The sequence below is a fragment of the Pituophis catenifer genome, unplaced genomic scaffold (genome assembly GCF_029215685.1).
Source record: "Pituophis catenifer annectens isolate HBS135680 unplaced genomic scaffold, rPitCat1.0.hap2 SCAF_13, whole genome shotgun sequence".
NCBI classification, from domain to species: domain Eukaryota; kingdom Metazoa; phylum Chordata; class Lepidosauria; order Squamata; family Colubridae; genus Pituophis; species Pituophis catenifer.
Genome location: NW_027256893.1, coordinates 6153994 through 6168699, shown reverse-complemented (window position 1 = coordinate 6168699; position 14706 = coordinate 6153994). Strand labels below are relative to the sequence as shown.

General features: G+C 43.8%; 1 protein-coding gene across 2 annotated transcripts in view; it reads left to right on the top strand.

Moving 5' to 3' along the window:
* PHAF1 (phagophore assembly factor 1) overlaps positions 1-14706 on the top strand; it is a 69931-nt gene that overhangs the window by 13512 nt on the left and 41713 nt on the right. For both annotated transcript variants that reach the window (XM_070952866.1, XM_070952865.1), the window contains exon 3: positions 10147-10229. In XM_070952866.1, the coding sequence (XP_070808967.1) occupies positions 10147-10229 (83 nt within the window). The remainder of the gene's footprint in view (positions 1-10146; positions 10230-14706) is intronic.

Here is a 14706-nt window from a genome sequence, read left to right as displayed (position 1 = left end):
CCCTAATCATCCTGGTTTCTCTTCTCTGCACTTTCTAGAGCAGTGATGGCTAACCTTTTTGCCATCGCGTGCCAGGAGGGAGGGGCAGGGGGGTCGCATGGGTGCATGCCCACACCCATAATTTTATGCGCCCCACCTCCACGCATGCGTGCATGCACCCCCCGCTTCCCCCGGTCCTGGCATGCGATGGCCCGGTAGGCCCGTTTTTCTCTCTCACCTAACTCCAGAGCCTCTCTGGGGAGGGCGAAAACCGCCTCCACCCCCTGGAGGCCCTCCTGAGGCTGGAAACAGCCCGTTTGCCAACTTCCGGTGGGACTGGAAGTTGGGAAACAGGACATTTTCGGCCACCGGAGGACCTCCGGGGGTGGTGGGGAAGGCCATTTTCACCCTCCCCAAACTCCTAGAGAGGCTCTGGAGGCTGGGGACAGCAAAAAACGGGCTGCAAGTTGGTAAATGGGCCATTTCTGGCCTCTGGAGGGCCTCTGGGGAAAGGCCGTTTTTGCCCTCCCCAGACTCCTAGAAAGGCTCTGGAGCCAGGTGAGAGAGAAAAACGGGCCTTCACCACCACACCCGAGGCCCTCCGGAGCCAGGAAACAACCTGTTTCCCTACTTCTGGTGGGCCCAAAAGGCCCGAAAATCAGGCCTCGCGTGCCCACTGATATGGCTACGCGTGCCACAGGTTCGCCATCACGGTTCTAGAGTCTCAACATCTTTTTTATAGTGTGGTGACCAAAACTGGATGCAGTACTCTAGGTGTGGTCTTACTAAGGCTTTATAGAGTGGTATTAGTACCTCCCTTGATCTTGAATGTTTGTATCCCGCTGTGAATGCAACCAGGTTGCTGTGCGTCATTGTGACAGTCGCACCTTGCAAACATCACAAACATCTTCATTGAGAAATGGGGGCAAAACACTAGGAAGTTGCAGCTGATTGAGTGACTTAGTCAACTTTGGGAAAATATTTTTCTTAACCCGTGAACTGGGTTTGGCTATTGAGGGTTGAGTACAAGTTTTGTTTAAGATGTGTTGGCCAACATTTGATCTTCAAGTGTCTACAAGTCCACTGTGCAAACACTTCTTAAAAGAAATTGTTCTCCAATTTCTCTGGTTCATGTTTTTGAGCATAACCTACAGAGATGCCTTCAAACTTTTAAAGTATTAATCCCAATAAGATACTTCAAAAACATTAATGAGAAAATTTATTAGGGTAAACTAAACCCTTAAATATCGTTGGCCAAACTAAAGCCACTTCATAATGAAGTTGACTTTTACTTAGCTGATTTTTTTATGTTTTTTAATTCTGGCTGTACACCGCCCTGAGTCCTCAGGGAGAAGGGCGGTATATAAATTTAAAATAAAATAAAAAAAAAATAAATTTTCAATAATATCCTTGGGCCTTTATTTTAATATCAATATTCTTTTAGAACAAATACTTTGACGAATGTTCCCTTCTGGAGAGAAATCCTGGCTCAAAAATAATAATGAAAGTTTCTAGCTTTGAAGTTGTCAGATGTATTTGATCATTGACAAATAAGCAGTTGTGTTTTGATTTAAAATCACATAAGTTAGGATAACACAAATTTGAAAATAGAGGGGAAGGTGTTTTGCTGGAATGCTTGGGCCAAACAAGGAATTAATACTTTAAATCAGTTATTCTGTTAATGGTTATTTTAAAGACATTGAGAATTGAATTTTGAATTTGATTTCTATACAACATTTTGACAATATACCGTATTTTTCGGAGTATAAGACGCACCTACCTTTTTTGGTGAGGAAAAGAAGAAAAAGAAATCTGTCTCTGCCTCTAAGCAATTTTGCCTGGTGCAGCAAACCGCCTGCTTTACTTTCATTTTTGTTTTCAGCATAGCTTGATTAGCACAAGGAAAAAAAAAATCTGCTCCAGCAATTTACCTCCTTGCAGGAAGCAGCAGAGCCCTGCGCAAAACAGCTGAGAGCAAATCAGCTGAGAGTTGGGAGACCGATCCAATCAACTTGTGCTAATTAGGCTGTGCTGAAGCTGAAAGGAGCTGTTTTTTCTTGCTGTTTGCTTGCAAGGAGGTAACTGCTGCGAGGCAGAGGCCAAAGGGTGGGGGCCAGTGGGTGGGCGGGGCTACATTCGGTGTATAAGACGCACCTAAATTTTCACCCCCTTTTAGAGTGGGGAAAAGGTGCGTCTTATACTCCGAAAAATACTGTATACAGCTGGAATATGTATTAGCTATACAGTGAAGTATGGGTGCTTTAGCAGCCTCCAAAATACCTGCTGTTTTGAGATCCTTAAAAGATGCCGTGCTTAAGCAGTAACCAACTTTCTAATTTTATAAGGAATTAAAAGTAAAATGAAGATTTATATTAGCGAAATGTGGAATTAAGAGCCGGTATATCAAATTCTGGAGTATCAATGGGCCCAGGTATTAAGAAACGCAACATACACTACTTACGATTTAAAAATGAAATTAACTGATTAGAAATACTCATTTGTGTTTACTGGATCAACCAAAGAATATTTTTTTAAATAAAAGTTGGATGTTTGGGATTTTTTTTATGGTATTGTAAATGTGGAAGTTCTTTCATAAGTTTAATCTTGTCTACTTATAGCTTTATTTTGGTTTGAAATGATTACCCTGTTTCCCCAAAAATAAGACCCAATCGCAAAATAAGTCCTAGCATGATTTTTCAGGCTGCTCCTAAAGCCTCTCTGCCGATCAGGGAACTCAGCTGGGATCCTCAGAGACTTTTCAAAGCATTTTTTTTACCACCTCTTCGGTCGAAGAGGTTGCAGAAAAAAAATGCTTTGAAAAGCCTCTGAGGAGCCCAGCTGAGCCACGCGATCCTCAGAGGCTTTTTTTTTTTTACTTTTAAAAGCATTTTTTCGTTGGAAGAGGTTGTAGAAAAAATGTTTTTAAAAGTAAAAAAAAAAGCCTCTGATGATTGTGTGGCTCAGCTAGGCATTGGGGGGGGGGCGCAGAGATTTTTACTATTGGTTCTCCGAACCATCTGCCTCCATCGCTACCGGATCGGGCGATCCGGTCCGAACCGGGAGCATTTCACCCCTGTACAATACCTTCATTGCTTATTACAGTGTTCATCTTTATTGTTTCATTACTTTAATACTATTAACGTTTCGCCTGCTTTTCATTTCTCTGTTCTTACTTTTTACAATCTGGGCAGAAAATAAATTTAGCAAATAAATAAATTTCCCTGAAAGGGTTTCAGGTGCTTATTTTTCTCTCTCTCCATTCTGTCCCAAAGGTGCTTTTTCAAAAGGGCAACTGGACTTCCTCTGTTTTGGCTTGAAAAACATTTCTCATCCAAGAGGCTTCTTCACTTCTTCCATTCTTCACCATTCAGTCAGAACTGAAGAAGCTTCTTGGATGAGAAGCGAGACGTCTTCAAGCAGAAACAAAGTCCAGTAGTTGCCTTTTGAAAAAGCACCTTCAGGACAACCATGACCTGGATGACCGAGAATCTCCACAAACATTTCTATTATTATTATTATTTATTGTTTATTGGTTCAATTTATATGCTGCCCTTCTCTGGAGACTCAGGGCGGCTTACAATGCGTTAAGCAATAGCTTTCATACTTTTGTATATACCTGCTTAGTAGGGCTTTTTGGCCACCCCTAAGCGGTGTTCTTTTTTTTAATACAAAGTCAGCTTATTGCCCCCACAATCCGGGTCCTCATTTTACCTACCTTCGAAAGGATGGAAGGCTGAGTCAACCTTGAGCCTGGTGAGATTTGAACTTGCAGTAATTGCAGGCAGCTGGTGTTACTTAACAGCACATTAGTCTGCTGCGCCACCAAGGCTCTTATTCTATCCCTGTTTTTCCTTCTTGGAAAAACGATTTGAAAATGATGGGTTTGCAAGAGCAAATTATTTCCGTGAAATCTCTGCATAGTTCTGCTTTGTGCTTGATCAGATCCTGATCTGAGCTGTGCAATTTACTCAAAATGGTTTGCACAGATCGATTTTCCCCATCGAACAAGTCAATTGATTAAGAAAGAGAGAGATCAGCTTCTTGTACCGCACATTAGATGAATGACCTATTGGGAGCCTTATATTAAAACAACGTATTCCATGTGCGATCAAAATTCAAAAATTGCACCTAACGCAGCTTTTATTTCAATACTTAACAGTCGAGATTTGTGTATGTGGGTGTGATTGGAGTAAACAGTAATCTGTGTAGTTTTTAACGTTTTAATAATTTTACTCCTTGATTTATAACTCATAAGCCACTTTATAGGTAGAAAGGTAACATAAATATAAATAAAAATGGTAAGGCTGATACCAAAGTATGATTTGCATTCTTTATACTTTTTATTTAATCTGTTCCTTTTATTCCATTTTGTAGGGTCTTAGTAATGTTCTGTGTTTTTATATTCTGTTTTTTTTTTAAAATATGGACTCATAGCTAATTAAACAATAAAGTTACCAAAGAAACAGATTTTTCCCTGTGCTTTTATTCAGTGTGGCATTTCTAAAGAAATTGTTGATTCCTGCACCATTTATTATTATTTTTTTTTGCTCTGCTTCATTTATATTTCATCAGTTACCCAATAAACCTGGCAATAAATTCACAGCCTATAATCAGTTCTGCGGCTTGCATTTGTTTTTCTTCGGGTGATAAACAGTTCCGTAGGGCAATCTTGGAAGACAAAGCTATAAAACATTCAGCCTTCTGGGGGATGCTAAAATTTTCCGCTGCTTCTGTAAAATCAGAATATGGCCTTGCTCCCCTATCTATTGATGTGTTACTTATGCAGAGTTTGTGCTGATTTAGGATCCTGGGATATGCCCTTACCTTCCCCCCCAAAGATGGTCCCTATTTTTCTACTTGTATTTTTTATGTGCTTTCGAACTGCTAGGTTGGCAGAAGTTGGGACAAGGAACGGGAACTCACCCCGTTACGCGCCACTGGGGATTTAAACCGCTGAACTGCCAATCTTTCAATCTAGAAGCTCAGCATCCTAGCCACTGAGCCACCGCATCTTTGGGATACTTAATGATAGACTGATGTTTGTCAACTTTGGCAACTTTAAGATGTGTGGACTTCAATTCCCAGAATTCCCCAACCAGCAATACTAACAGATTAAAAGAATGATAAGAGTTGGAACTCCCTTATAGTCCAACTCCCTGCTCAAGCAGGAAACCCTATACTCTTGATGGCGAACCTATGCCACAGGTGGCACACGGAGTCATATCTGTGGGCACGCGAGCATTGCCCTAGCTCAGCTCCAACGTGCATGCGTATGACGGCCATCTGATTTTTGGGCCTTCCGAGGCCACCGGAAGTTGGGAAATGGGCCGTTTCTGGCCTCCGGAAAGCCTCTGGGAGGGGGGTGGGGAAGGCCGTTTTCACCCTCCCTGGGCTCCAAGAAATCCTCTGGAGCCTGGGGAGCGTGAAAAATGGGCCCACCGGTAACCTTTTTGCTGTCGCGTGCCAAAACCGGGGAGAGAGCAGGGGGGCCATGTGCGCATGTGCACGGGGGGGGGGGGGAGGGCGTGGGGGGGCATTAAATTATGGGTGTTGACACGTGCCCGCGACCCATCCCCACACTCCCCCACTTTTGGCACGTGACGGCAAAAAGGCTAGCCATCATTACCCTATACCAGTGGTCCCCAACCCCCGGTCCGCGGACCGGTGCCGGGCCGTGGAGTACCTGGCACCGGGCCGCGCAGCGGCCGGGGGACATGAACGCTGCAGCGCAAAGGCTCCTGGGCCGTGCGCAAAAGCTCCTGGGCCGTGCGCAAAAGCTCCTGGGCCGTGCGCAAAGGCTCCAGGGAAGAGAGCCCCGTGCAGGTACGCACGTGTGGCCCAAAGCCCCCACCCCTGCGCGCGCTCAGCGGGCTACGGTAAAATTATCAAAGGCTGATTGGTCCGCGGCGATAAAAAGGTTGGGGACCACTGCCCTATACCATTTCAGAAAAATAGTTGTCCAATCTCTTCTTAAAAATCTCCGGCGATGAAGCACCCACAACTTCTGGTGGCAAGCTGTTCCACTGGTTAATTCTTCTAACTATCAGAACATTTCTCCTCAGTTCTAGGTTGCTTCTCTCCTTGATCAGTTTCCAACCGTTGTTTCTTGTCCTGCCCTCAGGTGCTTTGGAGAATAGGTTGACCCCCTCTTCTTTGTGGCAACCCCTGAGATACTGGAACACTGCTATCACATCAGGCCTGGTCCTTCTTTTCATTAAACTTAAAAAGACCGCAGTGAGATGTTTCTCAACCTTAGCAATTTTTAGATATGTGGGCTTCTGCTCCCAAAATTGGGAGTCGGCTGGCTGGGAAATTTCTGGGAGTTGAAGTCCACATACCTTAAAGTAGCTAAGGTTGAAAAACTCTGTCCTAGACACAACCATCATTGCATTTGGCCAGCCCTGGGGAAGGCCGAATCATTAGATATATGGCACTCTTTTCAGCTGTAAACTGTGAATAGACATGGGCATGCAACATTACAATGATATATGGCTTTTTGAGCCTCTTAGCACATAATGTGCCCAAAGGCTGCTTGTACCAATGCAGTTAAATTAATCCTTCTGGGTATCTACTATTTCTTTTCAGTTCGTATCCTGTTGATATTCTTATTTTCTGTTTATTTTTTCCCCTTGAAGGGGCTGGAAGGAGCACATTTTATTCCACAGCACGTCTGGCTTTACCTGTTACACTCAGGAACAGGCACCATGTATCTTTACAGGTTTACATCAGGGGTGAAATCCAGCAGGTTCTGACAGGTTCTGGAGAACCAGCAGTGAAAATTTTGGGTAGTTCAGAGAACCGGCAAATACTACCTCTGACAGGCCCCAGAGTGGGGTGGGAATGGAGATTTTGCAGCATCCTTCCCCCAGAGTGGGGTGGGAATGGAGATTTTGCAATATCTTTTCCCCACGAGTGGGGAGGGAATGGGGATTTTGCAGTAACCTTCCCCTGGAGTAGGGTGGGAATGGAGATTTTGCAGCATCCTTCTCCCGGAGTGTGGTGGGAATGGAGATTTTGCAGCATCCTTCCCCTGCCACGCCCACCAAGCCACGCCCACAGAACCGGTAGTAAAAAAAATTGAATTCCACCAGTGGTTTACATGCAGTAGGAATCCAAGCGCTTCAGTTCACAAGCCACGATTCGCAGCTTGGCATTGTGCATGAACCTCAAGCCTTGTGGTTTTGTAAGGCATTGATTTTGGCTTCAGGTGTTCTATGAAGAGAGCCCAGCCATCGGAGTTTATAACCAGGATTTCTGGCTTAGTTGTGTCCAATCATGGGATCGGTGAGCCGTGGCTTCCATGTGGGTTGAACCAGTTGGTTAAACAATTACTAATATATTAAGAAAGAAGAAACAGACTCTCACTGGTGTATTTAAAGATGCTACTTAGGGACAGTTTTAATAAAGAATTAAAACAGCTTTCAGCTGGATGGAATGATTTGGGCATAAATTTGTTCGAAACTGAACAGAGCTGTGAATCTGAGTTTAACTTTCAGGTGGAGCCGGGGTGGAGAATGTGGGGGGGCATCCAAGCATAACAAGGATTTCCTCAAGTTGTGAACACACAAACTCTGATCAGAAGGATGGTGTGCCTGAATCTTAGGCTTGTCAGCTGCCAGCCACAACAGATTGAAAAAGCAGAACTTTTGCAGAGTCCTAAATCCAGATCGCAGTTCAAAAGAAACAGCAGATTTTTTTTAACTTCCTTATTCATTATTTATTTAAAACAAGGCTGTCCAACCTTGGCAAAATGTCTGTGGAGATTCTCAGTCCACCAGGTCACGGCTGTCCCAAAACTTCTTTTTCAATAGGCAACTGGACTTTTCTTTGTTGCCCTTGAAAACGTTTCGCTTCTCATCCAGAACTGGAGAAGCTTCTTGGATGAGAAGTGAAACGTCTTCAAGGAAAAGAAGGAAAAAAAAAAGGCCAGTTGCCTTGTGAAAAAGCACCTTTGGGACAACTTTAAGATGTGTGGACTTCAACTCCCAGAATTTCTCCAACATGGCTTGTGTTGCTGGTAATAACAAATTTGTCTAGCACCATATAGATCCGTGATGACAAACCTAGGGCCTGTGGCACGCGGAGCCATATCTGTGGGCACGCAAGCGTTGCCCTAGCTCAGCTCCAGCGTGCATGCATGTGCCGGCCAGCTGATTTTCGGGTCTTCCGGTCCCACTGGGAACCGGGAAACGAGCCGTTTCCGGCCTCCGGAGGACCTCGGGGCGGGGGGGGGGGGTTGGGAAGGCAGTTTTCACCCTCCCCAGCTTCAAGGAAGCCTCTGGAGCCTGGGGAGGGTGAAAAATGGGCCCACTGGTCCATTGCGTGCCAAAAGCGAGGGTTGCGAAGGGGGGCACACGCATACGCGGGGAGCGGAGAGCATTGTATTATGGGTATGGGCACACACACGCATGACCCCTGCTTTTGGCGCGCAACGGCAAAAAGTTTAGCCATCCCTGGTATAGATAATCTAGTAGTTAGAGAGTTGGAATTATAAAGATAATCCTGTTGAGCAATTAAAGTTTCATGGAATATAGCAGATACAAAACCACAGCATAATTTGCCAGATTTAAATATGTGTTGAAATGTTCCTAGAAGGTCTTGTGGTATGATGAAGATATCCTATTCCAGGGAAGGCTAACCTTTTCCTGACTGAGTGCCTCCAAAATGCAATGCGCCCCACCACTCGTGCATGTGCGCATGGGCTCCCGCATGCATCCTGCCCTCCACGTATGTGCCCTGCCCTGCACATGTGCGAGTGACACCCCACATGTGCATGAGCCCCAGTGCACAGCCCACACATATGCACATGATCCCCACATGTGCCCCACCCACTGTGCATGCACGCGCAACACCCCTGCATGTGCCCCACCCCGTGCATGTATGCGCGATCCCCTCATGTGCCTCCCCACCATGCATGCGCACGCCCATCTGTGTGCACCCTGTCCCCCCTCGCATGCGCGGCAGAGACCCAAAGACCAGCTGGGTGGTGGAAGGTGCGCGCCCATGCGCGGCAGAGCTAAGCTGTGGCGATGGCTCGCGTGCCCACAGAGAGGGTGTTGTGTGCCACCTCTGACACACTTGCCATAGGTTTGCCATTACGATCTTATTCTGTCAAATAAATTTAAATAAATTTAATTAATAAATTTGTTTAATTTTTGTTTAAAATTGTTTAATAAATGCACATTTAGGCAAAAAAACAGACTTCAAACGCTTTAAAGCAGGCACGGAAAACTTCCCTGACTCACAGGTTTCGAGAGTATGTTGTGGGAGCTTTCACAAAATGGCTTCCCTGGGAGTGGCCATTTTCCGAGGGGCTCTAAAACAGGTAGGCCTCGACTTATGACCACAATTGAGCCCACAGTTTTCATTGCTAAGCAAGGCAGTCGTTAAGTGAGTTTTGCCCCATTTTATGACCTTTCTCACTTCAGCTATTAAGTGAACCACTGCAGTTGTTAAGTTAGCAATGTGGTTCTTAAGTGAATCAGACCCCAGGGCACTGCAGCCGTCATTAATGTGAGTCAGTTGCCAAGGGACGGAATTTTGATCATGTGACCATGGGGATGTTGCAACGGTCGTAAGTGTGAAAAATGGTCAAAAGTCACTTTTTTCAGTGCCGTTGTAAAACTTCAAATTGTCATTGAAACAACGGTTGTAAGTCAATTGCGCCTGTACACAATTTCCAAGTACAGCCACTGGCTCAAAAAAATTTCCAGCCTCCGGACTCACAAATCCTCTTAGCAGACCAAAAATTAAGGCTTCCACCGAAGGGAAAAACAAAATATGCACAGTGTTCTTAACTTTACTACCTCATCAATGGAAGGAATGTTTACATTGCAGTTCCTAGAGATGGCTGAAGATGTAATCTTTCTTTCTTTTTTCTTTCTTTTTTTTTTTTTTAGACAATTTCAGTTCGCTGTTTTTGTCCGGCTTAAGAGAAATGTTCCTAATTTTATGGCTCGCTGCTGTTTTGAAAACACAGGTTTACTTTTTCCTGATTTGACGTGGAGCCGAGTTTACTCACCGCCTTGACATGTTTGTGTGGGTCAAATATTGCTCCACGAGTGCTCTACTGAGCCAACACCTTTGCATCGGCCTAATTAAAATAAGAGTAATTTTTTAACTCTTGTTTTCCTTTTTTTTTTCCTCTCCCCCCTTCCCTTCCTCCAGGAATGCCGTTGGCTCAGGCTGTAGCAATTGTTCAGAAATACTGCCGTATCATAAAAAATATCCAGGTTCTCTACAGTGAACAAGTAAGTTTGGCTTCAGCTTTCTGGCTTTTGCTTTTGGTGTTTATTGCACACTCCGCAAGCACAAGAGGAAGGCGTGTCAATGTTGCGTGATGCTATTGTGTGTGTGTGTTGGTCCATATAATGTCTAAACATTCTTGGCTGTTGCCACATCCTGAGGAATGTGGTTTTGAACAACACAGTGGCTTTAGTTTAGTTTAGTTTATTGTCATCGCACATGGTACAACGAAATTAAATGCCGTCTTCACTGTACATTATAACTATAAAAATAAAAACACAAACATACATCTTTTACATTCTATATCAGGGATGGCTAACCTTTATGTTGTTGCGTGCCAAAAGGGGGGGTCATGCATGCGTGTGCCCATACCCACATGCACAATTCAATGCACTCCGCTCCCCACATATGCTCCCCCTGTGCGACCCTCGCTTTTGGCACGCAATTTCCCGGTGGGCCCATTTTTCACCCTCCTCAGGCTCCAGAGGCTTCCTTGGAGCCTGGGGAGGGTGAAAACTGCCTTCCCTACCCCCCCCCAGGCCATCCGGAGGCCGGAAACAGCTCGTTTCCCGACTCCCGGTGGGACCGGAAGGCTGGAAAATCAGCTGGCTGGCGCACGCATGGATGCTGGAGCTGAGCTAGGGCAACACTTGTGTGCCCAAAGATATGGCTCCGTGTGCCACCTGTGGCACGCGTGCCATAAGTTCGCCATCACGGTTCTATATAATTGAAATTGAAAACCCGATATTGCACTATACCGTAGAATTCAGTATGGTTACTGCCCTGGGATAGAAGCTGTTTTTCAGCCTATTTGTCCTTGTTTTTATTATCCTGTACCGTCTTCCAGATGGTAATAGTTCAAAAAAAGGGTGCCCAAGATGAGATGGATCTTCAAGAATGTTTTAAACCTTTCACATAGTGTCAAGTGTGCATAAGTGCAGATATCGTTAGTTTTAATCAAGAGTATTTACACCATGCCATGCCATTCCAAGGGACCGGTGACATATTTAGCTTTTTAAAATCAGAAAATGTATTGGATTCAGGAAGCGGAATTGAATCAGTTTCTTTGATTGGTATCCTTGATTTCATTTGGAAATAAGAGAGTCTTGCACATCTCAAAACAACTTAGTAATTCGGTTGCATCCAATCCGTGAATTTCCCAGTTAGATCTCTGGAACAGATTGTTAACCAAAAAGATGGTTAAATTTTTTGGATTGGGGGAAAAAAAAAAGACATTTAACAGCTTCAGAGAATCCCTTGTTCAAGAGATTGTAATGGATTTTCACAGATACTGTGCTCCTATCTTGTATTTAGTTTTGCATCAGGGATCGAATCTAATCAAAACCAATGAATTCTCCTGTAAAAGCAGAAGAACTAAAAGCAGAATTTAAGACATATTGACGCTTTAAAGAAACAACTGTTAATACATGATTAAAATCTCATTCTAGTTGCTGCAAGCCCTGTTTTCAGATTCACACTTTGCAGTCTAATATCACAATACTTCCATTCATCCAGACTGAAATGTGCTTTTGTTTTGCACGTTGTTATATTTTTTGGTAAGGAAAGGAGGGGAGGATTTTAAAAAAAGAAAAAACCTAGGAATCACTGATTCCCTTGTGACATGGATTTTGCTTCCTTGGAAAGAAAGAAATGGAAAAGAGCTTATATTCTTAGCCATAAATAGTCATAATTTTTGTCAGGGCTCAGTATCTGGCTGATTTTGTCCTCAGATGCATACCGTTATTAACATGCCTTTTGTAACTTTTAATATATATATTTTGCCCTGTTTATTCTCTCTTCATCAATATTATTTTCCTTTATTCCACTTCACACAGATAGCTGTTTAATCAACAATGTCTGTCCATACAGGGTGGATTTGATTTAAATCGAGTTGATTTAAATCACAATTTAAATCATGATTTAAATCACTAGTAAAAAGGTTTGATTTAAATCAACTCGATTTAAATCATAATTTTTAAAGAGCAACTGTCATCTCTGCTACTCCTTTGACCCACTGTTGACTCACCGATAGTCCCAGTGTTGCAGAATATACAGCCTCATGCGACATAACTAAGTTCCATTTCATGCTGAATAAACTAAATTATTTATATATCTTAAATAGAAAACTATCTTACCATAGATAGTTTTTATCTTACCATAGATTTTTACCCCAAAAGTTTTTTATTAAAAAAAAATCCGATTTAAATAAAAAAAATCCGATTTAAATTTTAAAAATCTGATTTTTTTGATTTTTTTAAAAAAATCATTGATTTTTATCCACTCTGTGTCCATAGCTGTTAATGTGAAAAACTGATAAGGACGTTTATCACACATAGCCAGTTTCTTTCACGGGAGAATTCTGCAAATGTGTTCCCCGTTACTCAGCTGCCTTTCAATCTGACTGTTGCCAATCTATGGCCAGATAAAAGTGTGGCCCTAGTGCGGGTGTTAGCAACCTGCGGCTCCGGAGCCGCATGCGGCCCTCTGCTGCGGTCCCTGTCCCATCACTGGCTGGCCCCGCCCCTCCCCTCCCAGTCACTCCTCGCCTGGCCTTGGAATACAGATACAGAGAGAGAGGGGAGAGGGGGAGAACGGGAGAAAGAGACATAGATACAGAGAGAGAGGGAAGGAGAGAGAGATACAGAGAGAGGGGGAAAGAGGGGAAGAGACACAGAGAGAGGGGAGAGGGGGAGAAGGAGAGAAAGAGACATAGATACAGAGAGAGGGGAGGAGAGAGATACAGAGAGGGAGGGGAGAGACAGAAAGAGATACAGAGAGAGAGGGGAGAGGGGGAGAAGGAGAGAAAGACATAGATACAGAGAGAGAGGGGAGGAGAGAGAGATACAGAGAGGGAGGGGAGAGATAGAAAGAGATACAGAAAGAGGGGGGAGAGGGGGAGAAGGAGAGAAAGAGACACAGATACAGAGAGAGAGGGGAAGAGAGAGAGATACAGAGAGGGAGGGGAGAGACAGAAAGAGATACCGAGAGAGAGGGAGAAAGAGAGAAAAGGGTGGTTCCCGGTGTTTTTTTTTTCCCCGTGGGAAACAGGTCCAAATGGCTCTTTGAATGTTTAAGGTTGCAGACCCCTGCCCTAATGCCTCTTATTTGACTATTGCTTAGATTACGGCTCTTTGTTCTACCTCTGATTTTATTTATTTATTTATTTATTTATTTATTTATTTATTTATTTATTTATTTATTTATTTATTAGATTTTTATACCGCCCCCTCTCCCGAAGGACTCGGGCGGTGAACAGCCAAAGTTAAAAACATACAATATATGATTGTTATCCCTTCCTCCTTTTTCATGTTGGGACAAATGATATAACTAAGACCCTGAAATCATTGAGAGGGCAGGACAAGAATTAAGCTTAATTCTAAGACAGATCCAACACAGAACTTAAGGAGAAATTTCCAGACAGCGAGAACATGTTGTGGCTGCTCCATCACTGGAAGGTTTCAAAAATAGCGTCAGCTCTGGTTTTAATATCAGCCCTGCCCCAACCTGGCCTTCTAGGAAAGTAAGACTCTCGACTCCATGTGTAAGTGAAAAGAATATTTTTATGAAAAGCCAAGTGGTTACAGTAGATCAAAGCCAGAACTGAGGTTTTGTGTGCGAATGCTTCCCCGTTAACTTTCCCTTTCTAATTCCACCCCTCTGCTATCTCCCGTATGTCCAGGCGCATTCAAAGAAATTGTTTTGGTAACTGTCCCTGCAAAGTCAGGCTAAATCTTGAGCCCTTATATTCCATTTCCCAGGTCCGGGACCTTGGGATGTTGAGTCGATGTCTCAGGAAGGCATTAAGTTTACTTTCGGTTTCCCCAGTTCCTTCCCTCTGTAGTTTATGGCGTGCTGACACGTAGCGAAGCAGGGCTGAAGCGAAGGATGACAGTTCTGACAAATACACTGGTCAACCCCTTGACCGGGATGGTATAAGATGTCCTGCTTTAAGCAGTGAGTTGGACAAGAAGACCTCCGAGGTCCCTTCCAGCCCTGTGATTCTATGTTCTAGTTTAGTTTAGTTTTATTAAATTTGTATACCGCCCTACTCCCGAAGGACTCAGGGCGGTGAACAGGCACAAGATAAAATACAGAAATACAAAAGTTAAAAACAATTTAAAACCAAATTAAATAATTTAGCCCACAACAATTAAAATCCCAATAAATTTAAAACAAATTAAAATTTCAATTTAAAATTTAAAAGGAAGGGGAGAAAAATTAGGCCAGGCCGGCTTGCTGGAATAAGAGGGTCTTAAGAGCACGGCGGAAAGTGCGCAGATCCGGGATCCTCCGTATCTCCGGGGGGAGCTCGTTCCAGATAGTGGGTGCCTATATCCCCCCCCAAGGTTATTCCCCCATTCCATCACAGCCCTGATGCTATACCCAGCCCTGCCTTGATCTAAGTCTGTGTCATGGGGATTTTTGCTGAGAGAGAATTTTGTACAAACCAAGCGCTAGGCAGACGGATTTTCCCGTGCAAAG